Genomic DNA, 25,228 nt, shown 5'->3' on the forward strand with positions numbered 1-25,228 from the left:
CATTGGTGGTTGGGGGATGGTTGGACAAGATGATCTTGGAGGTCTTTTCAACCTTAATGGTTCTATGATTATTCCTCCTCCTCCCTTCCCCCCTTTTTTTAACTTCTTCCTTAAAGAATACTGTCATGACCAGCAAGGATGGTGAATCTTCTGAGGGAAAATAAGAAGTGCAAGATTCTAAAATACTTAGTCTTCTTCAATGAAACTTTACGTTCAAAAACTCGCAATGCCTGAATTTCAGTGATAATGACAATTTTCAAGAAAGGAAGAAAGGAAGAAAGGAAGGAAGGAAGGAAGGAAGAAAGAAAGAATGAAAAAGTAGCAAGAGTCTAAAAGTTGTGACCTTGAAAAGGAGCCATTTGTGTTAACACTGTGGTTTCCATGAAACCTAGAAGATGGATTGTAGGTGGTACTAAACATCACACTTCTCTCCAGTTCTGCCTTGTGTTCCCCAGTTTGGAGCAGGTGAATATATTGCTAGTTTTGTGCTCCAAAAAGCATGTTATAGGAATGAAAATAAGCATGAGTAAACCAACCTTTCTAAACAGCTTCTCCAAGAAGTCAGAAGTCCTTCTTCACACAGGAGTTTCTCTTATACCCAAGATTTTATGAATTGATGGCTGTATATTGCATTTTCACTACATGCAGGATGGAGCTTCCTGAATGCTAAATCAGCTGTCCAGTGCACACAAAGTGGGTTAAACACATTTATCAGTGGGCCTTCCACTTGTAGAACAGTGGGAGCCCATCCCACAAACTGTCCTGGATGTCTGACTTTTCTTTTTCATTATTATATATAATGGAATTGCTCAATTTTATGAGGAAAGCTAGAAGATTCTGAGAATATTATTCAAGAACTTTTATTAAATTGAAATGCGAACATCATTGCAGAGAGATATTACAATGACAAAATATAGAAAAGTCCACCAGAAAGCTACAGACTTCAGTAACAATATTGATCTTACAAGTGAAATTGCTAACAGATTTTATTAAAGCCAGCAGTTTCAATATTAAGAACTTAAAAAATACATACCTTTAAAGCATTTTCCTTCAAATACACTTAGAAACAATGAAGAATTCCTGAGCAACTATTTTTGTACCAGTACGCTCCAACCAATGTACATATTAATATGAAATCTACTTTCTATAATTTCTTAAATTTTAGAAATTTACAAAACATTTGGATCTGGTTCATAGAATAATTGTGCTTCAAGTCATTCTGTTGCTAAAGTAATGACACTACAATAACTTGGATGTTCCAGATTGCATACAAATTCTGAAAATGTAATGGAAATGCCTAGCTTTTATTGCAAGGCTAGCAATGAATTGGTTTATGCAAATGGAAAAAAAATGCTTTAAATATGGATGGTCTCTTTCTTGATTGGGAATTATCTTGTTTGTTGTGCATACTATTCAGAACGTGCAATTCAAATTATAAATAAGTTTCTTTGAGAGATCTGCTGGCATTATCAAAGGCAAGGAAATTCTAGAGACTCTCTCCTGTGTTTAACAGCCTGCCAGAAATTTGAACAAATACAAATTATTAGTGGCTTTTTAGTTCTTTTTTTTTTTTTTCTTCCCTTGGCAGTACTTTTTCAGAGCAGCATCCCCAGTATTTCTGTTATACACAGACTAAAAAAATAAAATATGTGGAGCACAATATAAAGATTTGAGAAGGTCAAATGTTGCTGAGTATCTATGAGCAATATAAATGAATATAGCATATGTGAAACTGATGGTTGTGTTATTCCAGATGAAGAATGGTATTTGATGTCAGAATAAAAAATTACTTTCTGAGATGAAAAATGAGCAACAGTATAGCAGCCCAGGAGGTCCCTTCTCAGTATATCTGAGCAGTAGTTTCCTCTTCTTTTTGGAATGAAGGACATGGGGATGAGAATTCAGAGTACTCTATCTACAGCATTATGAATATTAAAACGTGGTTTGACATCATTATACTTCCACCTGTATTCTATAGAAAAATCTGCATATTCTTAGACATGTATAGTTTTCTGTTCTACTCAAGGGATATTTTCTGCTACTGACATCTATAAAGATTTCCAGCATCCACTAAAAATTCTATTCAGTGCTATATCTATAAAACTGACCATTACAATCTTTGTAGGAAGTAAAGTAAAATCTGTACATTTTTATTGATGTCAAAATGAGGTGAATGTACTCAGCAGCTCGCTAAAATAGAAGTGGTGTTGTCCAAAAATAAGATTGTCAAATAAAGTCCAAGACCAGCACCATCACAGAACAGAACAGAACAGAATGTTAACTCTTCTGAAAATAAAAGAGGAAGATGTGAAAAAAGACTTCCTTATTTCTAACTTCTCTGTGTACTGATGTCTTGAGTATAAATCCAGCTAAAAGACTATCAGCACTGCAAGACAGCACAAATAACTGAGTTATTTCTTGAATTACTTTTGATAGATGCAGTAGTTTCTCTTAAAAACTTAGCTTAAATGGGAGAAATGTATTTTAAGTCTGTACTGGAAATTCTAGAATTTATCACCAAGACATGGACTTTGTAATTAAGGAAAATGTCAACTGGTATATTGTCATGCATTGTCATATCTGTTAATATTGTCACAGGTACGAACTATACAATGCCCAGAAATGTCAAGAGACCATTTACTACTATCCACAAAACATTGTCTCTTGGGGTTTCTAGGTCATTGCATTGCCTTTAATAAATAGAAGATAGAAGAATGCTTAAGAATGACAGATGTATGTGTGAGACAATGTAAAAGGATAAAAAAATCTCATTCATAAATCTGTCTGAAAAAAAATGAATTGAATGTAGCTTTTAAAAACCATGTGGTACGTGTGGTATTTTTGTTGATTTTTTCCTTAGGGCTGTAGGAAATGCAACAGCAGATTAGATGAGGGGTCTAGCTGCTCAAGCATTGTTTGCCAGGGGCCAATATCAGATACTTGTAAGAAAATCCTGTAATTAATATAAATGGAATGAACTCTCATGTATAAGTATTTTTCAGCTTTTATCTAACAGCTGATCTGTAGTAGCCAATTTCAGCATCTTGACGACCGGTTAGTACTTAATAAGGCATTACATTTTTTGTGGACTATCTCAAGCAACTGTACGTATTCCCACTTTTGATATAAATATATATATGTATATATATTTTTTTTTCTTAAAAACTCATTTATTACTCTACCATTTCTGATTTTTTCCTATCTACTCTTACATTTGATTCTTTTGCTTTCATTTTCTGTTCTCCCTCCTTTTTTTCTCAACCACGGTCAATATGCATGTTTGCCCACTCTGATTTCTCAACTACCTGTGCACCTTCCTGTAGGGTTCACTGTGACTGTGCTCCTCTTCCACTCTGCCACATGCAGTTTATCTTTAATCTCCTGCTTGACGTACACTGGAAAGATGAAAATAATTTTTCATTTATTTCAAAAGGGTTTTCAAGGCAGAGACAAAAGATTGTTCCAGCTCAGTGTAATTCAGTCCATCTGTCCACACCCATAGGCACTAGAGTCTGAAGGAAGTCAGTGACACTGTATGAGGGTTTGAGATAGTTGAGAATAGGGGTATTTCTCCATTTTCTCTGTGTATCTCCATTTTCACTCATTTAGGAGCAGCGTTTGAAGATTAATTTCTCAGAAGCAACTGAAAACAGGTCTTTCTAAGTAGTAAGTACCGATAAATGCTTAGTTCCCTCTGGTGAGATCCAAAATCAGACCACCTCTGAGAACTCAGCTCATTCAGTCCTAGCAAGCTGGGCATGCAGGCAGTAGCAAAAAGCAGAAAAGGGACTGATGCTTTAGGAAAATAGCAACTGCCAAGCTGGTCAGTATGGCTTTCCCTAAAAGATGGAAACTTCTTTGTTATTTTTTCACATAAAAACATATTTGGATACAAATGTCTAATATCCCATCCTAGTACTACTAGAGCAATACAAGTGATGATTCCATGACAAGCTGTTAGTTAAGAGAAACAATTTGAAAATTACAAATACATTTTTAGAAAAGAATCTGCATTTTGACACACAAAGTAAAATGCTTTTTTTCTGCCTTTTTAAAGGGAGCAAAAATAAACAACATCTGAGGTAGCGATTCTTTAAGAATATGGTGCCTGATCTCATGACGCTTTCATTTCATTTGTCTTTATGGCTTTTAGAAGATGTCTAATATTCATTAACTGGCTTAGATGACTTTGGTTTCCTTGCACAACACTTTCAAATGGTTTACAGTTAATGAGAAATTATCAAACACATTTACAGGCTTGTATGTGAGCTGCACATATACAGTGCTCCATAGGTCACAAATAAAATGGTTCTTACTCATTTTTAACATCTACTGTTACTACACTTTAAATACTTAAATGACATTTAAAGCAACTATAGATTTTCCAGCCATCTAAACATATACACATAAACAGATATACCACAGAGTTCACTGCTTTAACATAAACCACTTATCACTACATATTTGTGTTTCAGTTTGTTCCATAAACATGTACATCCTCTTATTAGTATTCTATAAGGTCTGTTTACTGCATTTTTTTTTTTTAATAATCCTTTGTAGTTACATAGTGTCATTAAGACCATTCTTCAAACCTGTATTTTATGTGAAAGTAAGTTTTGGCAGCACATGCCCCACCTCAGTAAATCATATTTCTTTAAGAGTCAGGAACATTATATTGAAATACTAAAAATATACATTAAATATGTCTTTGCTAAAGGAAAAAGTTTAATTAGAAAATTTAAAATAATGAGTTCTATTTCTAAAAACTGAAGAAAAACTGTACATAAAATAATTCTGAGTCCAAAGGAAAGGTATTTAATTGAAATATATATATATTAAATTTTATGAATTTATAAAATGAATTACTTCTGAAGAGCCTTTTAGGACTTTTATGTTACTAATAGGTAGTTCACGCTGTAAGAGACACATATATAGATCTAACTTTGAAAGCATCATTCAAACATAAATCCATGTGAGAAGTTTAACTAATGGTATGAGACCTAGCGAGACAATCCCTGTTCCTGGGGTAAATTATGTTACATACTTCATCACTGTATATCAAAAGAGGTGTCATGTGCTTGTTATCCCCACTGATGTATCATAACTTTACAAGAATCCACTGAGTACAATTGCTACAAAATCTCATCTATTTCCTACTTAAAAGCTAAGAGCTGTAATAAAAACTAAAGTTGCAAACAAGACAATGAAGTATTTGAACATCCAAAGGCCCTCAAACTTAGCTGATGGTTATCCTGATTTCACAAGATACTAGTTTATTCTCTTTTGATGTGCAAAAGTACAGTTTAGATGTTAAAGGCCACTTTCAAAAGGTATCACTCCCACCTAGGAAGTAACAGGGTGTTTTGGAAAATAAAAGTGCATAAAAATGGAAAATAATCAAACTGCACATTTGTTCAGCTTAAAGGATGAAACACATTTATGAAAAATGTTTTAAAATTCTATTTAGCTAGCAAATCCCTCAAAAAGCTAAGCTACATCCAAGCAACCAAAAAATACACCTTTTCTACTTGGGCTGAATTTCTGTTTTCACAGAAAGCCATGATGATTTGGCATCATGAGACTGTCATTGGCAAAGTTGGGAAAGAATCTATGCCTCATAATATAATTTATGCCTGCAGGTATTTTGCAGTTTCAGTACCAGTTTATGGCTAGGCATATAGAAACGCTTTCACTCCGTTCTCTTTCTGAGGGAGAATTTGTGGATTTACCTTCTTTTTGATTTCTTGCAATCCTGTTTTTTCATGCAATAATACTGATTTTTTCTTATTTCTTTCTTTCCGGCAACTTGCAGTTTGCATGTGCATATAAATTAAAGGTCCTCTGAAAAGCTGATCTTTTGGGTTTTATGAACTCAAGGTGTTAAAGTTACTGATGTTCCTGGGACCTATCAGCTGCCACAGAATTGGACATAACCCACAACATTAATACAGCCCATATTTTTCAATTTAAGCAATGTCAACATAGGAAATATTTGAATAAACATTATTTAAATTCTCATTTTTGGACTAGAGGGTCATACTTCTCTATTAGAGCAAGCTAGGATAGACAAACTTAGTAACAGTCAATGGAGTTTAGAGTATGAGTCATCTCTTTCTAAAGCACACACTTGTATTCTGACAGGCAAATCATGCTCTAGACTCCATGATCTACAATAAAAACTTAGCAACCAGGTACATGTATAGATACTTCCATTTAGTTGGGATCAATAATACACTTAAAATCTGCTCAAAGTTGTGCCTGTCTTCCTCTGGTCCAAAATAAACTGTGACAGCAACAGTCTGCTGCTGACACGTTATCCCACCCTTGCTTTGGTTTGTAGCATCTCTGTAGCCACTTGTAAGTTACCATAAGTAATCCACTCTGTAAAGAAAATCTTTAGGATGTAGCTTGATAAGATTCTATAGCCTCTATACAACACCAGAGGGATGCTAAAGGCCGGCAGCAGCATGTCCTTATGCATGCTGTTAGGAGTAGAAAACAACTGCTTGGCTCAGATATGTCTGTCTGTGTAAAGAAAGAACGTGTCTGATTCAGATTGGTCTTGTCTGATTCAGTCAGAAAAGTGAAGCATTCAGTCAGAAGAATTAAGCATTGTCAGACAGTATACTATCAGCTTACATACATGGACACGCAGATTGCTGTCCTGTAAAACATTCCAGTTTTGACTGATAACTTAATAGTTTCTTTGCAGTACTTTTAGTATCTAGAAAATCTGTAACATATACCACAAATGCTACAGTAAAATTGTCCTGTTACCTGTAATTAAACAAAATTTTATGCTTGGCTGCTCTCTGAAGTAGCCACTTCATGTCTTCAAGCAATGAACTGAGTGGCTGAATTAAGAATCTAAGATCCCTCTCTGTGCATTCAGCAGAGCATCCAGACTGCTCCAATCAGCCTCTAGAAAGGGGAAGTAAATTGCAGGTATAGAGGTCACAGACTTCAAATTTGATGCCTAAAGTAAATGTTACAGTATCCACTAGCATACATGTTCATATACACACAGATAGTTAAATTCTAAAGTCCAGCCAGTGAACGGGCTAGACAGCTTGACCAATCTGTACTTGAGCAGTTCCATTGCATGGAAATATCGTATGAGAATTCGATTTGCCAACTAAGATGTTTTTGTTTTTTTTTGCGGACCTTCAAAATCAGAGGGTCTGTTTTGGCTGGCTCTGCAGCTGCTTACCTGATACTGCAGGAAGGCTGGCTCAGTGCATAAAATCAGAAAAAGCTGAGAAATATGACACTGTTCAGAAAGGACAAAAGAAGAGAGCTCATCTATGGTAAATATACTTTCCATCACATGTGCAGTACAATTTCCCTTACCTTATGCTTCCAATTCCCACTGAAGGTAGTGATGTTGGCTAAATACTTGACCTAGCTTTAATTAGCCATGACTTACTTGTTCATACTTCGATGGAGTAAATTAAACTTTTGCTTCAGGAAGGAAGGGCCATAAGTACACAGCCATTCCACTATCATTTTGATTTTGCCTTCAGTTACATGTGGTAAGAGGAATCCTGACTCTTTCCACAGTTGCTTTCCAACTACATGGACCCCTTTTCTCACTCCTGTTGCTATTTCAGCAGAGCACTAACTGACTTTATGCTGCGTATCCCTGGCTGTTGAGGCTGGATTCCAAAACTAATTTTGATAAGTTCATTATGAAATATCTGAAAATTTTCAAACTTTCTTTCCAGGCTAAGAGAAAAGTGTACATGATGGCTAAGGATGCAGGCAACCATCATTCCATTCATGAGTGGCATGAGAGTACGAATTAAGTGGGAAAGAAGCTTGCTCTCAAAACCTAGATTCTATTTTAATTTTATAATAACAGCTGGTAAAAAACATCAGAAATAAATAATTTACAATTCAAATAGTAATACATTTGCAATATATTAGAAATATAGTTTAAAAATGACTTCATATCCTTACTTAGTATAAAGTTTAATTTTATGCTTTGTATAGAAATAGCAGCTTTACTTGTTACCTCTGTTTCAGCAGAAGGAAACAGAAAAGTTGCTAAATAGCTAAACAACATTGGGAAATTAAAAAATATTTTATTTTGCTTTTTTTTTGGTAATAGAAAAATAGCCTTTAAAAATACATTGTTAAATGTATGGGACTGTACTAAAGTAGAATTGTATATTATGTACAGTAAGGCAGTATATCAAATAGTGTCCTGCTATTTTTTTTCATGTTTGATTTGACTGGAATAGGCTATGAATGGGATGCAGAGTTTTCTGTCATATTGAAACAAAGCAAGATATATTTAGAGGATTTTTTTTACTGTAATTAGTTGAATATATTCTCTTTTATATATGTTTTTTCCATATATAAGAGCTTCAATTTTCTTAAGGGTTGAGAAAAAGTATAGGGAAATCTTAATCTACTGTCAGAATACACTCAGAAAAAAATATGTTGTAGATCAGAATGTCATTGTGTAATGATTTATCTGATTTAGAAACTGCTCAGACAATTGTGGTGTACTGACCCATAACATTCTTAGTCTTTGTTGAAACTGCAGTATTCCCTTAGGTTGAATCAAATAACAGAAGATCTGCAGAATTGAAGAATTAGTTTGCAATGTATTTTTCATGGCACATAGTATCCATTTCCTCATTTCGCTCTCTGAGAAATGTGTTAACGATCCAGGGTTTATTTCTATGATTGTTATATCAAACCACAGTTTATTTTATTCTCTGTATAATACACAAATGAGGCTATTTTTTGTTGTTGTTGTTAGTTTTTTTTTGTTTGTATTTAGGGAACTATTTGCTGTGTGGTTTTATTTTACTGTACATAACTATTAACAAAATTGATATGTAAATCACAGACTTGTCAGCTAGAAAATGGTGTAAGCTACAATTGTGACATAGTAGCATAATCTTAAACCACAGCATTATTATACTGATTGTATTTGACTCATTCTGTAGCATTACCTGATGAAGAGTGATCAAACTTTTAGTTATTTAAAAGAGGGCATAAAGGAGGATGGGTCCATATACTCTGATCCACTAGTCTCTCTTTTGCAGTCACTTGGAGCTGTCAGACAGTAGCTCATGTTTTTCTCAGCTTGACCTTGCTGAAGGTTCTGAGATGCTTCCTTTGCAGGTTCTTGAGACATAGGTGTGTGCTGGACTCGTGAATCTGGCATTAATACTAGAATATTATGGTCCACAACAGTTGAGACCTTTGTATATTCTTTGCTGGTTCCTGGAATAGTGTAATTTTCAGTCTTCCCACTATTTTCTTTATGTTTCAGTAATACTGCTGGCTCCTCATCCTGCTTGACTTTGTGGACTTCTACGTAGTCCATTAGTGTACCATTCAAAAAAGGTGACTTTTCATTAGGTCTGTTTTGTTTGACCTGCACTGCAGTTTCCTCAGTTTTGGAATGCAAATTCTCTATCTCTCCTTGTTCTTCCATGTCTCCAGGGACTGTTTCAGTAACAGAATATCGTGACTGATGCTTTTCTTCATTTTCCACTAAAACTGGGGCAACATTCACATTTGTGGTAATCAGTGTTATTTTACGTGCATCTACAGTGCTGTGGTAGGCAAACATAGGAGGTTGATTATCAGGTAATTGAGCTGCAGGCCACGTGGATGATTTTGTGCTCTCACTGTTAGAAAGGAGTGTTTTCCGTTCTGAGGCTACACACTGAGTTTCCCAGCTCCTTTTCACAGCTTTATTTTCTTGAACATCTCTTACATCTTGTGTTTGAAGCGTTGATGGAAGGGCACGGGACTCCCTGCACTTTTCAGAAAGCAGTGAAGGGCTATCGCAGCTTCCTCGTCCTGAATCACTGTCTGTTTCCTTGGGTGTTGTTTTTCCCTTTTTATTTGGGTTACCATTGCTGTGACTTGGCATGAGTTGCTGATCCTCGCTGTCCTCTACCTCTAGGTATTCTATCAGTAGTTCCTCACAGTCTGATGTTGGAGGAAAACCATGGCAACCAAGAGCACTCAATAATTCTTCAGATTTCCCTGTCTGAAGGCATAACAAATAAGATATTGATATTTTTCCACTGTTAACATTAGGGCTTATATAACTAGAACAATTGTGAACAGTCTACATATTTATTAGGCAAATACTATAATAGCTACATCTCTAGATGTAACCTGGATTTCTACTACTGCAAAAAATAGTGTAATAACAGTAGAACTTCCTCTGAGTTCCATTAGTGGGGAGATCCCACAGTTCATGTTTCTAAAATGGAAGGGCTAGAGAGCTTCTGGCAGATAACAGTCTCAAGGGTTTGGCAAGAACGTAATGGAGGAGAATTGACAGAACAGCCATGTCCTTGTCTCCTCAACACGGCAAGAAACTGTGGAGAGTGACTTATCTAAGAACAACTTAGAACACCTAGGAATTAAGCTCTTACTGTGTCCCAGGTAGCAACTGAAGTTACAAACCCTGTAGATATATGCCCTCCTATTAGTGCCAGTCAAAACTGTGTCTCATACATACGTTCCACATGATCAACCTGAAAGTTTTGCTTATTTTTAACATTGATTACATTAATTAAATATGTTTTATACTTAATTATGGTAGTTGTTTTTGATAGTACTGAATTTAAAAAAGTAAGTAATGGCAAATTCTTATGCTGTTATCAGCAGTACTCACCTCTAACAGATGTGTATCAATGCCTTTTATTTTCGGTCCTGGAACTGGTGGTAGGATAAAGGCTATCATTCTAAAACAAACAAACAAACAGAAATTAACAAAACAAACAGAAAGCAAAGAAAACAAACAAATGGACAAAAAAACAACAGAACAAATACAAATGATATAAATATGGGCCCTCTCTTACCCCCTCCCACTCTTTCATGTGGGTGCCAATGGTGTAGCAACAGGAAGTTTGAGTGCTATCAAAAGAGGTTTCTGGGCCCTAGGAAGACAAGTAAAGGAAGAAGATGACTGAAGAAAAGTTGAAGTCTCCAATCCATCTGGGAGACTTAAACTTCCCAGGCACACACTGGGAATATCATATTGACAGGACAAGCAAGCCTGGGAAATCCCTACAGCATGTTGAAGATAACTTTCTGTCACATGCACCGAGTGAGCCAGCCAGCTCTCCTGGATCTGTTGTTTGAGAGTAGGGAAGGCCTTCAGGGAGAGGTGATGGCAGGTGGCTGTCTTGGCCACAGTGATACTGATGAAATAGTGGAACATTTTGTGGAAATAGTTCAACATTTTTGGTGTAGGGAGCAAAAAGGTCAGTGGAGTTGCCAATCTGGACCTGAGAGAGCAAATTTTAAGCTTCTCAGGCCGTTAGCTAGCAGCATCCCCTGGGAATTGACTCTAGAGGGTTTAGGGTACATGAGAGCCAGTCACTGTTCAAGAACCACCTTTTAAAAGACCAGCAGCAGGCAAGAACGGTATCAGGGGGTGCTGGTCCAGAGCAGGCTCAATGTGATCCAGCAGTGTTCCCTGGCAGCCAAGAGGACAAAGAATATTTTGGGGTGCATTAAACACAGCATGGGTAGCCAGCCAAAAGAGGTGAGTCTACCACTGTATTAATGCTGCATGTTAAGGTCCACAATACATATAAATAATAATAATAATAATAATAATAATAATAATAATAATAATAATAATAATAATAATAATAATAATAAAAAGAAGCCAGAGGATCACACCAAAGTTGGTAAATGGCTGGAAGGCATGTCCTATGAGGAGAGGCTGAGGACACTTGGTTTGTCTACTTGGAGTAAAGGAGGCTCAGAGGTGGCCTCATTGCTGTCTGCATCTTCCTGAGCAGGGGAAAAGGAGAGGTGGGTGCTGGTCTCTGTTCCCTGGGAGCTGATGAGAGGCTGTGTGGGAATGGCACAAAGCTGCACCAGGGGAGGTTCAGACTGGACATTAGGAGCAATTTCTTTACCGTGGGGGTAGCCAACCACTAGAAGAGGCTTCCTAGCAGGGTGGTTGATGCACCATTTCTGTCAGTGTTGAAGAGGCATTTGGATAATGCCCTCAATAATATGCTTTAATGTTTGGTTAGCCCTGAAGTGGTCAGGCAGTTGGACTCAACAGCCTTTGTAAGACCCTTGAAACTGGGCTATTCTAAATTCTGTGTTCTCTCTCTGTATTTGTTCTCCCATTTCCTCCAAAAGTTACTGAAATTTTAAATACTCCTCCCCTATCTTTTGCCTCCCTGTTGGATGTCTGTTTCCTGCCTGCCTTCTGTAGCCAGGTAGTTTACTAAGCCAGGTATAGTTCATAAATTGTCCTTAGATATATTCATAAGAAACAGAACAGCATAAAAGTTATTGAACTGGAAATGTAATACTACTAATGTCCTTTCATTATTCTTTGTCCCTTAATCTCCAGCTCTCTCAAACCACTGTAACTTCATCACTGACCAGGACACAGTGATGTAGGGCACAGTCCTGGAGGACTAGTGGGCCTCTGTGTGCATACTTGACTGTTATTTGACTGGTACTAAACAGGATTTACGATGAATGACTTCTGAATGCTTTTCCATCAGCAGTTTCTCTGTTTCCTCTACTCATACACTATTTTTTGCAATACTTCCACAGAAGAGATAAACTTTGCAACACCTTCATCTTTGAGTGAAATCAGACAAAAATTTAATAAATTATTTGGGAAATTGACTGACAAGTATGTAGAAAGATAACTTCATAACATAACCTTGTTTCATTTAGAAAATTAGTCCAAACCCAAAACATGTGTCTTCAATAGCAGCAGGGATACTCCAAATGATATTTGCTGAATACTTAATGGCTAACCAAGATTGCCAGATATAATAGAGACATGTCTTTACCAATTAAGAATTTAGTTTTTCATTTTTAGTCTGTTTTCTCTAAAGAACAGAAGTACCTCTTTATCATTTGTGAATTTAAAATCAAATACCTGCAATTTATACTACATAACACTTTTACAAGAAAACACAAAACCTATATGAAATTAAATCAAATGTTAATAACATAGTTTTGGAAAAGTCTACTGAGATTTTTAACTCCATAGGATTGTGAAATTTGTGACTTACCTGTACCCTTTTAAAATCATTGTCCAGCTCATGATTAAACATATAAGAGATGACAAGACACCCACGATGATCCACACAATCATATCTTTTACTCTGAAATCTATGAAAGAAATGTAATTATTTGAGGATTCACCTAGCATATATACAATCAGAACGATAAAAAAAAAAAAAGAAAAGAAAAAAAATCTCAAATGACTTTTATTTGAAAAACTGTTCTAAGCTGCCAAATTTAGTACTGAATCTGGAGGCCTCTACTAGCACACACAGATCTCAATATTCATTGCAATATGTGGTAATTAATATACTTAGTATTAATAGCACTATGCAGGAAAAAAATACAGAAAAATGTATGAAGAAGGAAATTTTTGCCAATGTCTGTTATAGTAACATTTCAAATCCACTTATACCAACATAGTTATTTCATTATCAAATGGATATCACATAATTAATTAAATGGTGGGTAAAATAATTTAGGATGATGATTTCTGATGATTTCAATTGTAACATGATACTTTTTACATTGAGATGTTTATTTTGAATTCATTCGAGATAATATGTAATGAAGAGATGTTACTGTCTGAAGGCAGTGATCCTTCGTTGTTCTGATAGCAGTTCTAATGTAGCTACCAGAACTCTCCTAATTAGAAACTACCATCATGAGAACAGATGAGGCAATAAACAGAAAGGATGTTGTTTAAATAAGTAAGGAAATTCATTCACTTGCTTAACTCCTAAAAGTAACTAATGAAATAGCTGTCAGTATAGTGCAGAGAAGCTGAGAAATAAGTTACCTTAGCAATGATGTTGCTACCCGTCCTAGGGAAACAATGGGGTGTCAATCTGCACGAGTGCAACTGACAGCTAACAGAAGTATTACACAAACTTGCACTTAATAACAATTACTGAAAGGATGCCTGGCCACTCACCATTAGGGATCTGAATATAGTTTTCTGAGCTCCATTCACTCCATGATCCATGGTGATCTGGTTTGCAGTGAATCTGTACAATGTACTTCTTTCCTGGATTTAAACTAAACATTTTATATTGTGTTTGCTGTCCAACAAAAATAGTCTGGAAATGAATTAAAAATCATAAAATCCATATATAATTAAGACTTTTTTTTTTTCCCCCCTAGGAAAATCATAGCTAGTTTAGTCTTGATAACCAAGTTGGGAATATAGAAATAACCTGGATCGCTTCCTAATAATCGTTATGCAAGTCATTGAAGTAATAGTACATTTATTTTATTTTTAAATTCATCTAACAGTGCAGTAGGAATGATATCTGGCCCTGCTATACTGTGCAAATTAAACTACTGCAAGGACACATAATGTGGCAGGTATGGCAGGTATGAAGGAACTGTAGTAATGGTGGGAACTGCAGTGGTGAGAAGAGAAGACTGATGCAAGAAATAGTGACTGGGGAAGAAAAATGCTAAGAGGAAAGAAGGAATGTGGAGCTGGTAGAACTGCATAGTTCTAGTAAAGTAAAGAGTAAAGTAGTAAAGAGTGGATCATGCAATGACCAGGGAGCTGGAAAGTACAGTGGTGAGGGAAGGCAGAAAGCAATACAGAGAATACTGTAATACTGGGAAGTATTACAGAAGACAAAGAGGTAATGCAACCATATACTGATAGCTAAAGTCTTTATTTGTCCCCCAGTTGTTTGAGTTGCACATCCTGGATATGGACAATAATTACTAGGTGACCATGACAACTATTATCTAATGGTCATTTGTACAAATTTAAATGATTTTACATAATGCCATTGAGCTTTCTGTTACCTAAGAAGTGCTTGTGGTTGAGAACAAATTATCAGAAAAGAAACCCGACTAAATGAGAACTAACAATTTAAACTAAAATGCCAATACGGTTAATATACGGTCACAATTAAAAATAAGTACTTCATCACCTGCTATCACACAGCAGCATCTGAGATACTAATTTGTCAGTAGGAATCTGTAGATCACACAAGCACTACTTTTGAAAAAGGATATATTTAATCCTGTGTGCCTGCTTCATTACAGTCAGGCATGGGACCTGACTGACAAACAGTAATTGATCATCTAGCAAAAATTTGTGACATTCTTACCTCCCATTCCTCTCCTTCTTCAGGCTTTAGTCGCAACTCGTATTCAAGGGTAAGCCATCCAGATCTGACATCAGCCAGTGGGGGTGGAGACCATGTCAAGACCAGATATGGTTTTCTATTCATTGGCTTTTTTAATTCTAGAGTTACATTCACAGGAGGATCAGGCTGGACTGGTAAAATAAAAGAACTGACAGTAAGAGTCTGAATGATTTTTCTTTGCATCTTAGAAGAAGATATGAAACGTTGTGAGTGGTGAGTTGCCATCTCCATTATATCATTAAATTGGAATGGGTGCTGAAATACAGGGACCAAGATTTCCTGATAAAGTAAGCATGGATTTATGAATTTGGAGAAACTGGAGAACATCAGATATGTGGAGTTCATATTGAGATTTGCCTTAATCATTTATTACCTGAAATATTTTTTTCTTACATTACTATTTATTGTTGCTGTTCCCCACAGCTATGTTTCAAAGTTAACAGAACCAGTTAACATCTTTAACGCTGCGTTATAGAAGTTGTGGTATATCATAAACTTATCAAAGTTGGCATATACCATTAGAAATGCTGTACAAACAGATTTAACTGATAAAAATTGCCCCCTTCAATCTTTAACATTCAGAAAACACAGCAGTATAATCCCAACATGCATAGATAGAAATACTTAACAGCAAAGCAAAACAGATATTTATAGACAGACACGTCTATAACAAAAATAAAACAAAATGGAATGTAGGTTTCTGCCATAGTCAGGCTTGCAGCTACCTCAGTTCAAAGGTGGAACTCCCACATATAGTGCATGATTTTTACCACTGTATGATGCAAAGCTTCACCAGGTAAGTAGTCAGGGCATAGAGGTAAAATGTAAAGCCTTTTCTCCATGAGCCCTTTTCCAGATATCAAGCTCCCGGCAGCCACATCCTTGATAGCAAAGTAATTATTGGTGATAATGTTCCTTTCCCTTAGAAAATAACCTACATACTTGTGCACAGTTACTCTGTGTAAAAAGTCTGAGAGAAGAGAGTATCAGCACATTGCCATAAAAAGCACTGATTCAACTTCTCTTGAATCTGAGAAAAAAGCAAATTTCAGACTTATAGGTAGTCAAATTCAAGTATTTTTAGTTAAAAGATCAATCTGAATTCAGCTGGTGGTAGAGTAGAAAAGGATTTTAGCTGGCTGGTGTTTCTTAGGGCTTGACTGAAGGAAATACGTAAAGTCAATAAATGATTTTCTGAATACAGTTTTAAAGCTTTCAGCATTTTAATGATTCCTTTAAAAATAAAATGCTAAAAGGATGAATATTGACTTATTATTATACCAGAGAAGATCTTTTTTGTTCTCACATATTTTTAACTTGGATATACTACTATATATGAGAAGAGCTGCAATGAAAATTATTGTGTCAAAACCCATAATTTTGAATTATTTGTTTCCACAGAAAACACTTATTATCTCTTACCTATGTAAGTCACATCCACATAATGAGGATCAGAGCTGTTACTTCCTATTTCATTAGTTGCCCTGACAGTAATATTGTATATGGTCCAGAAAGAGGTGTGTTTTTTATCAAAGTAGCAGGAATTAGGGCCTGCAGTTCTGTAATCTGGACATTCATAAACTTGTTCTTCTCTGAAATGAAAGAATCATAGTGATTACACAGACTGAAACACCTGACTTTGATAACTAGTAGTTGCATTTGGATCCAGCACGTTTAGAGCTGGATCAGAATCTTTATGCCTGGCAATTTGAGGAAAATCAGAATATTGCTTTCAGACTAAAGAGTAATTGAACAATTTCAGGGACTGTATTAAGCTTTTCCCTTGCAAAACAAAGACTAAAAAGCCTGAAGAGTTTAGGCTGTGGTACATGTTGTTGTGGCTAGTAGAGTACAAATATTTTCTGAACACCCTTGTCTACTACCTAGCCTCCACAGGTTTCAGAGCACCAGTAGACATAATTGCTACAGTCTTCTAACCTATCTGTTAAAAAATGAGTATTTTCAATGTTCATTTCACATTTACATGAACTTTTGCCCACATGATATGCTTTCAGAATCTATTTGGTCTTTTACCAAATGTTCCTACAAAAAAAAAAAAAAAATCAAATTTGTACATGTCCTCCAAATCCATTCACTAACTTCCCAAAGTGAGCAGGTATAGAAGACAAAGTTGATGAAGAATATGTAGCACTTGTTTTCAGGATCCTCTGAGACACAGTATGACTAAAGTAAGGCCTTTGATACCGTCCCTCATGGCACCCTTCTGGACAGACCGTCCAACTGTGAGATGAACAGGTTGATGCTATGCTGGCTAATGGACTGGCTCAACAGCAGAGCTCAATGAGTTGCAGGGAAAAAAGGGAATGGGGCTACGTCTGGCTGGTGGCTGATCACTAGTGGTGTTCACCAGGGCTCAGTTCCAGGGCCAGTCCTGTTCCACATTTTTATCAGTGATTGGATGCCCAGGTGGAAGGCATTTACAGCAAGTTTGCCAGTGGTACTAAACTGGGAGCTGCTGCTGATGGCCTGGAGGGATGTGAGGCCTTGCAGAGGGATCTGCATAGACTGAAACATTGGGAGATCAATGGCATGAAGTTCAGCCAAGGAAAATGCCAGCTGACTGGAGATGGAGCAATGCCAAACACAAGTACAACCTGGGAGATGAGTGGCTGGGGAGCCGCAGGATGGGGTCTGGGGGTGCTGCTCCACAGCAGGCTCAACGTGAGCCAGCAGCATGCCCTGGCAGCCAAGAGGGCAAAGAGCATTTTGGGGTGCATTAAACACAGCATGGGTAGCCAGACAAAAGAGGTGATTCTCCCACTGTACTTCGCACTGGTGCGGTCTCACCTTGAATATCAGGTGCAGTTCTGGGCTCCACAATATAAAGAGAATGTTAAGGTCCAATATATATATACATATATACATTTTATATATATATATATATATATATATATGTATATGTATATATATATATATATGTATATGTATATGTATATATAAAGCATTTAAGAAAGAATCCAGAGGAGGGCACCAAAGCTGGTGAAAGGGTTGGAAAGCTTGTCCTGTGAGTGAGGAGAGGCTGAGGACACTTGGGTTGTCTAATTGGAGTAAAGGAGGCTCAGAGGTGGCCTCATTGCTGTCTGCATCTTCCTGAGCAGGGGAAAAGGAGATGGAAGTGCTGGTCTCTGCTTCCTTGAAACCGATCACAGGGTGTGTGGGAATGGCAAAAAGCTGCACCAGGGGAGGTTCAGACTGCACATTAGGAGAAATTTCTTTACCATGTGGGTGGTCAACCACTGGAATGGGCTTCCTAGTGAGGTGGTTGATGCCCCGTGCCTGTCATTGTTGAAAATGCATTTGGATAATGCCCTCAATAATGTGCTTTAACTTTTAGTTACCCCTCAAGTGGATAATTCTGGTCATTTGGGAAAGCTTCTGTCTATGGTGCCAAGGAGCTACAGGAGTTACAGGACCATGCCTTTTTATTGTGAACACTATTATGCTGTTGCAGCACCATGGCAACTATCAAGGCAATCTATCCATGCCAGTAGAATTCACAGTAATTTTAAAAACCCAACATTATAAAAAGATCCTTTTTTAACCTTAAATATGTCATTACTAGTGCTATTCCAGAATATGTCACTTCCACAAAACCCTATAGTAAACTATAGAAAAAAATCTCCTAAATGCAAAACTTAATCTTGATTTTCCATTTCCTTCTGATACAATACTGAATAATTGTATACAACTTATTACCCTTCTTTGCTGTAAAGTAAAGTGTAGTTGGTAGGACGTCCTCCATCTGAACCAGGTTTCCACCAACAGGTAAATGTTTCCTTTTCTGGAGAACGGCATTTTATTATTGTAGGCTTTTCAGGAGGTAACTCTTCTGCAAGAGTTCATAAATGAACTAATTAGTAAGTTTAATGCATCAGATCAACTCTGAATTTATAAAACAAATTTAAGTGGAGGAGGGAAAATATATTTTTTTCTTTTTCTACAAAGAAAGAAAATGTTTTGCTTCATTATTTACACAGGAAAGAAAGGGCATTCAGTGATCAGAGCAGCAGCCTTTTACTTTGACTTGGATTCAAAATCCTTTTCCACTGCAGCTACACTGAAGAACTACATTTTATTTCCCTGGCTGTAACTTTTTTCAGCTTCCCAAATCTGACAAAGATTTGCTCAAATTTGCTCAAATGCTGTCAGCAGGTTCTGTAAGATTATTTAAAATACACGCTGCTATTTGATCTATTACCTACATACACAGTTGTTTTTTTTTCTTCAAAAATGTGTTTTAAGATGCAGTTGATTATTCAAAATAAATAAATAAATAAATATGCTGCCAGTTGCTTTGGCTTTTGCAAGAAAAAAATGAATAAGAACATGTTTGCCCATGTCTTTATGTCCCTGCCAGTAATTCTCTCCTGAAGTGCCTATGCTGGGCTGACTCAAAAGATACAAAGAAGTAGTTTTTGTATTTCCTCCTACAGTGATATGCCCAGTACTCACTCTATTTGCCTAATTGCTGCCAAGCAATTTATAATTATCTGGATTCCTGATGGTTGTTACAGACTCAAGCAAAGCAATTAGAATTGGGGTGAAGAAGATGCTTAAATTCTGAATATTTTGATGGTTGTCAAAACCACGATGTGCTTGAAACCTTTGCAGTTATGTATTTGTGGCAAAATATGTTCTCATTATATTAATAATATATATTTTTTACTATTTAGAATGGTGCCATTGATTTTCCAAATTTATAATTGCCTCAGGCAGGTCTGAAAATGGGACATTTACAAAATATTTTTTCTATTATCAGTAATTCAGCAATCTCCATGTCAAATAATGAATAATGCAGTTAGTGACAGAAAAAGAAGACTTGAGACAACCTGGCTAAAGTGTCTGATAACAAGATATGAAGTCATACATATTTAATGTCCCAGCAGAACACGGATAATTATTCCCATGTGATAGCAGCTGCAGTGCTATGCTCTGTTATGCTCCTGGCAGTGATTTCAGTCCAGTTGCTAATGAACAGATGAGTGACTGTTACACTAGTACTTCTACCTGATATCTTTAGTTAGGTGAAATCAACATGATTTTAAATGGCAGGACAAGACCAAAAATTATGCAAACACATTTGTATCCAAAGTGACTTCCTAGTAAATCCCAGTCTGTTTGTCATAGCCAGTTTTGGCAGAGGCCAAGTACTAAGTGGGTCAGCAAGACTAAACATATAATTACACACAAAATATGGCAGGATGTGCTAAGTTGTTCCTCTGACACTATGAAGCATCTGTGTAAGGAATCAGGTTTTCAGGGCTGCCCTTTAGGTACCTTTCACAACACTGAACTGGCTAGAGCGTAAACACAATTAACAGAACAGTAATCATCAACTCACCACTGGGGATCTGAATGTGTTTTTCAGCGCTCCATTCACTCCATTCTCCAAGGTCTAACATGCAACGGACCTGAACAACGTACCTTATTCCAGGATTTAACCTGCTCACTTTATATTGTGTCTGCATTCCAACAGGTATTGTCTGGAAAATAACATAGAATTGGTCCATTTTAACGAATAAGACATAAAGAAGTATGCTTGTGTCACTGACTTTTGAAAGGTAAGGATTTCAATCAGATAGTTTTTAAGATGTTAATTACAAAGTAGTAAAGGTAGTGGTTGAATGAACAGAAAAACCCACTTCAGTGACATTGAGGTTCTGATGCTCAAGTGTTGTAGACTTTCTAATAAGTACTTCATCAGATCAACACTGAAAGGAACATTATAGGTAGTTTGACTCAGACAATCTGTTTAATGCCTCTTAGTGGTTAGTTTTAGGTCTTACTATTAAGTTCTTTACTTAGGCCCTTTAAACATCTCTTCAGAAGTCTTTCAAGATACATAGCTTTCTCCATTTGTAAGGCATCAGCAATTTAGGTAGCATTGAGGCCATCTGAATATAACTTTAAGAAAGATATTTTATCCTGGTATCCCAGCTGTGGGAGTACTGTGGCCCACTCCTAGCAAAATGACAACAATTGGGAATTTCAATGTAAATAGTGTGAGTAGAACACCCCAAGCTTTCAGACAATGGAGGTTTGCTCCAATTAATCATGTTGAGGATGACAACTCTCAGCCCAATTAAATAGTAACTAGGGAATTACTGACATCTGAAACACAGTCAGCTTGAAAAACAGCACTAAAGAAGCATGGAAATTTGGTGAGGGGAAACTGGAAACAGCAGCTGTAGTTGAAATTCAGTGTGACGCTATCAGAAGCTGCTCTGCTAGTATCATGACCTCTGCCTGAGCCAGACAGAGCAGCACAGCCTCTCTCTCTGGTGCTGTGGGTATCTGCACTCCAGGCAGTGTGGATATTATGATTTATCTGTTGTATTGCTGACACTGATTTTTGACTGCATAGTTAACTGATTGCTCATTAATTATATTTTAATGAATCATTAAACTGCTTTGATCATGATTTGGCTTGAACTATGCAAACTTAGCAGTGTCTTACTATGATGGCAACAGACACTTTGATGAAAATGTACAATTAAATATTCCATCAGTGGGCTAAATAGATCTATTTATCTTACTTCTTAGTATATTACATATCAAGGACCATTATACAAATATCATGAATTTCACTGTCTCTGTAAGTTCTGACAGTACTTCTTTTTTTTAATCAGTTTGGTTACAGTATTTTTGTATCCCTATAGAAACTAAAATTTTTATAGTACCAAATAAATTCTGATAAGAGAACTTATTGAAAAGCATTTATACAACATTTTTCTTCCCTTACCTCTTGCCACTCTTCCTTTTCCTCAGGTTTCAGTCGTAGTTCATAGTGATACACGTGTGAATTAGAGCTGGCATCAGCTAATGGAGGTGGAGACCATTTTGCCCAAAGGTATGTTATAGTAGCAGATGTTTTTGCTTCTAGAGTGAGATTCACAGGAGAACCTGGCTGAACTGTATAAATAAAAAGTTTGTCATTAATTATTTAATTTTCTGTCAGAAAAGCTACCTTCTTTAAACAGTAGCCCTGTGAAGGAATGACAAACAAGGCTGCTGAGCAAAGGGCATGAGGTGATGTGATAGGGAGGGATCACAAAATCACAAAAGATCACAAAATGAGGATTAAGCAGGGTCGCCCCCAGTGCTTGCAGGTTAGCAAAGAAATGCCTGCATTATGGAGAAATCCCCCAAACACTTCATAGGAACACAGCATATTGGGGTGTTCCATCTTCAGTGCCTATACACTAATGCATGCAGTATGGGGAATAGAGAGGAGTTAGACACATATATATGGTTACATGGCTCTGTTCTCATTTAAATCACAGAGACATGGGGGTATGGCTGCCATGACTGGAGTGTTGCAGTGGAAAGATGCAGACTGGGGAGATGAGGAAGGGGCATTGCTCTCTATGTCAATGATCAGCTGGAGTGCCTGGGGATGGATGAGGAGCTGACAGCGAGTTTATGGGAAGACATGGCTAGGTGATCTACAGTGAACGTACGCAAGGACAGGTAACCTGGGTGGAATACAGAGAGATTGTCAGAGCATCCAGGGATGGAGTTAGGAAAACTAAAACCCAAATGGAATTTAATCTGGACAGGGACAACAAAGACAACAAGAAGGGCTTCTACCAATAAATCAGTGAAAAAAGGAAGACTAGCGAAAATGTGTGCCCTTAAAGGCCTAGCTACACAGGACAGTGAAAAGCCTGAAGTACTGAATGCTTCTTTAAGTCAGTCTTTACCAAAAAGACCAGCATTCAGGAATCCAAGGTCCCAGGGTGCAGGCTGAAAGACTAGAGCAAGGAAGAGGTATCCTCAGTGGAAGAGGATCATGTCAGGGAACTTCTGAGCAAAGTGGACATGCGCAAGTTCATGGCCCTGATGGGATGCACCCACAAGTGCTGAGGGAGGTAGCAGATACGACTGCGAGGCTACCCTCTATCATCTTTGGTCAATCCCAGAAATTCAAGAGAACTGCCCAAATACTGGAGGAAAGCAAGCACTCTTAACTCTAAGAAGGGCAAGAAGCCCAGGGAACTCCAGGCTGGTCAGCCTCACCTTGATCCCTGAGAAGGTGATAGAACAGCTAATTCTGGAAACCATTTCCAAGCACATAAAGGAGAAGAAAATCATCCGAGGTAGTCAGCATGGATTCACCAAGGGGAAGTCACACCTCACCAACCTGATAAATATCTATAATGAAATGACCAGCCTGATGGATGAGGGGAGAGCAGTGAGTATTGTCTTCCTTGAATTCAGTAAGGCCTTTGACTCTGTCCCCAATAAGATTCTCACAGAGAAGCTGTTGAAGTGTAGGCTGAACAGGTGGGCCCAGAGGGGGTCAATGGTGCAAAGTCAGATTGAAGTCCAGTAGCAAGTGGAGTATCCTAAGTGTCAGTACTGGCTCCAGTTCAGTTTAACTTCTTCATTAACTATCTGAACAATGGGGTAGAGTGCACTCACAGTAAATTTGCAGGTGACACAGAACTGGGGGATTGGCTAACTCACCAGAGGATCACGCAGCCATCCAGAGGGACCTCAACAGGCTGGAGAGGTGGGCTGACAAGAATCTCATGGAGTTATCAAGGAGAAGCACAAAGTCCTGCACCTGGGGAGGAACAGCCCCAGGCACCAGTATGTGCTGGGAGCCACCCGGCTGTAGAGCAGCTTGGTAGAAAAAGACCTAGGGGTCCTAATGGACACCAAGTTGAATATTAGTCAGCAATGTGCCCTTGTCACTAAAAAGGCTAGTGGTATTCTTGGCTATATTAGTCAAAGCATCACCAGCAGGTCAAGAGGGATGATATACTTGGTGCTGGTGTGGCTGCACCTTGAGTTCTGAGTCTACTTCTGCGTCTCCCAGTACAAGAGAGACATGGACATACTGGGAAGAGTCCAATGGAGGGCCACCAAGATGACAAAGAGACTGGAGAACCTTTCCTGTGAGGAGAGGCTGAGGGAGCTGGGACTGTTCAGCCTGGAGAAGAGGAAGCTCGGGGGGGGATCTCATCAGTGTGTATAAATACCTGCAGGGAAGGTGCAAAGAGGATGGAGCCAGACTGTTTTCACTGTTTCCTACTGCCAGGACAAGAGGCAATGGGCACAAACTGGAACACAGCAGGTTTTGTCTGAACATTGGGAAGCACTTCTGTGCTGTGTGGGTGATGGAGTACTGGACAGATTACCCAGAGAGGTTGTGGTGTTCTCCCTCCCTGGCGAAGTTAAAAATCTGCCTGGATGTGGTCATGAGCAACTTGCTCTAGATGTACCTGCTTGAGCAGGGTAGTCCAGATGACCTCCGGAGGCCCCTTCCAACCTCAATCAATATGTTATTTCTGTGATTTGTTTTGTATTTCATTATATTAATGTCAGATAAATATCCCCTTCTCTGAGAGCATAGTACAATAACATTTTTTTTTTTCTTTCTCCCTAATGTTTAAGTGGATACCAATTTACCACAGTATCAGCAGATCTTACACATCATTCTGAATTTGTCAGGCTAAGGAAATACGTATCATAATTTCATCAGGTTACTCTTGTAAAATGAAAAAGTCAGATATTTCATAGGTAAAAAACGGAGTACATTCTAGAATATATGTATGCAAAAAAAAAAAAATGGAATTAAGAACATGAAATATTTGGAAACAAACAAAAAAAGAAGTGAAGTGCTTGGGCAGTTATTTTTACCCTCCCAAGATTGCAATGCCAGCAGCCAGAAAGATGTTTATATTTGGAAAATTTAGTCTGGAACATTTCAGGTAGTTTGACCTAATTTGAAAGTTTTATAATCTGCTCTGCAAGGAACCTACAAAACTGCCTAAACTCAATTAAGACTAATTGACATACTGGAGTTTACTAGAAACTGGTGACAATTTTTCAGACAAGATAAAAATGACAATAGAATATGCAGTTACTTAATTTGTAAGTAAAATACATTTTCCACATAAATTACAGGCACATATTTTAGATCATCTGTAGATAAACACTTCTCCATTGCAAGCTTCACATCATGAGGAAAGAAAACTTTCACCACTACTTGTCCTGAAATTAAAAAACAGATACATCTCCAACTAGTT

General features: G+C 37.4%; 1 protein-coding gene across 12 annotated transcripts in view; it reads right to left on the minus strand.

Annotated features, from left to right (window-relative positions):
• Positions 1 to 844: 844 nt before the first annotated feature.
• The window catches only part of PRLR (prolactin receptor), a 170,117-nt gene continuing 145,733 nt past the window's right edge, over positions 845 to 25,228 (minus strand). For 8 of the 12 annotated variants that reach the window (XM_084503761.1, XM_084503760.1, XM_084503758.1 and 5 more), the window contains 9 exons: positions 21,934 to 22,103; positions 20,533 to 20,674; positions 18,888 to 19,020; positions 16,593 to 16,762; positions 15,132 to 15,301; positions 13,967 to 14,111; positions 13,041 to 13,140; positions 10,655 to 10,724; positions 845 to 10,018 (listed from right to left, as the gene is read on the minus strand). In XM_084503761.1, the coding sequence (XP_084359887.1) occupies positions 8,993 to 10,018; positions 10,655 to 10,724; positions 13,041 to 13,140; positions 13,967 to 14,111; positions 15,132 to 15,301; positions 16,593 to 16,762; positions 18,888 to 19,020; positions 20,533 to 20,674; positions 21,934 to 22,103 (2,126 nt within the window). In that variant the 3' untranslated portion in view covers positions 845 to 8,992. The remainder of the gene's footprint in view (positions 10,019 to 10,654; positions 10,725 to 13,040; positions 13,141 to 13,966; positions 14,112 to 15,131; positions 15,302 to 16,592; positions 16,763 to 18,887; positions 19,021 to 20,532; positions 20,675 to 21,933; positions 22,104 to 25,228) is intronic. The other 4 variants (XR_014687114.1, XR_014687115.1, XM_084503759.1 and 1 more) reach the window with 4 other exon arrangements.

Source organism: Aythya ferina (assembly GCF_964211825.1).
Source record: "Aythya ferina genome assembly, chromosome: Z".
Lineage (NCBI taxonomy): Eukaryota > Metazoa > Chordata > Aves > Anseriformes > Anatidae > Aythya > Aythya ferina.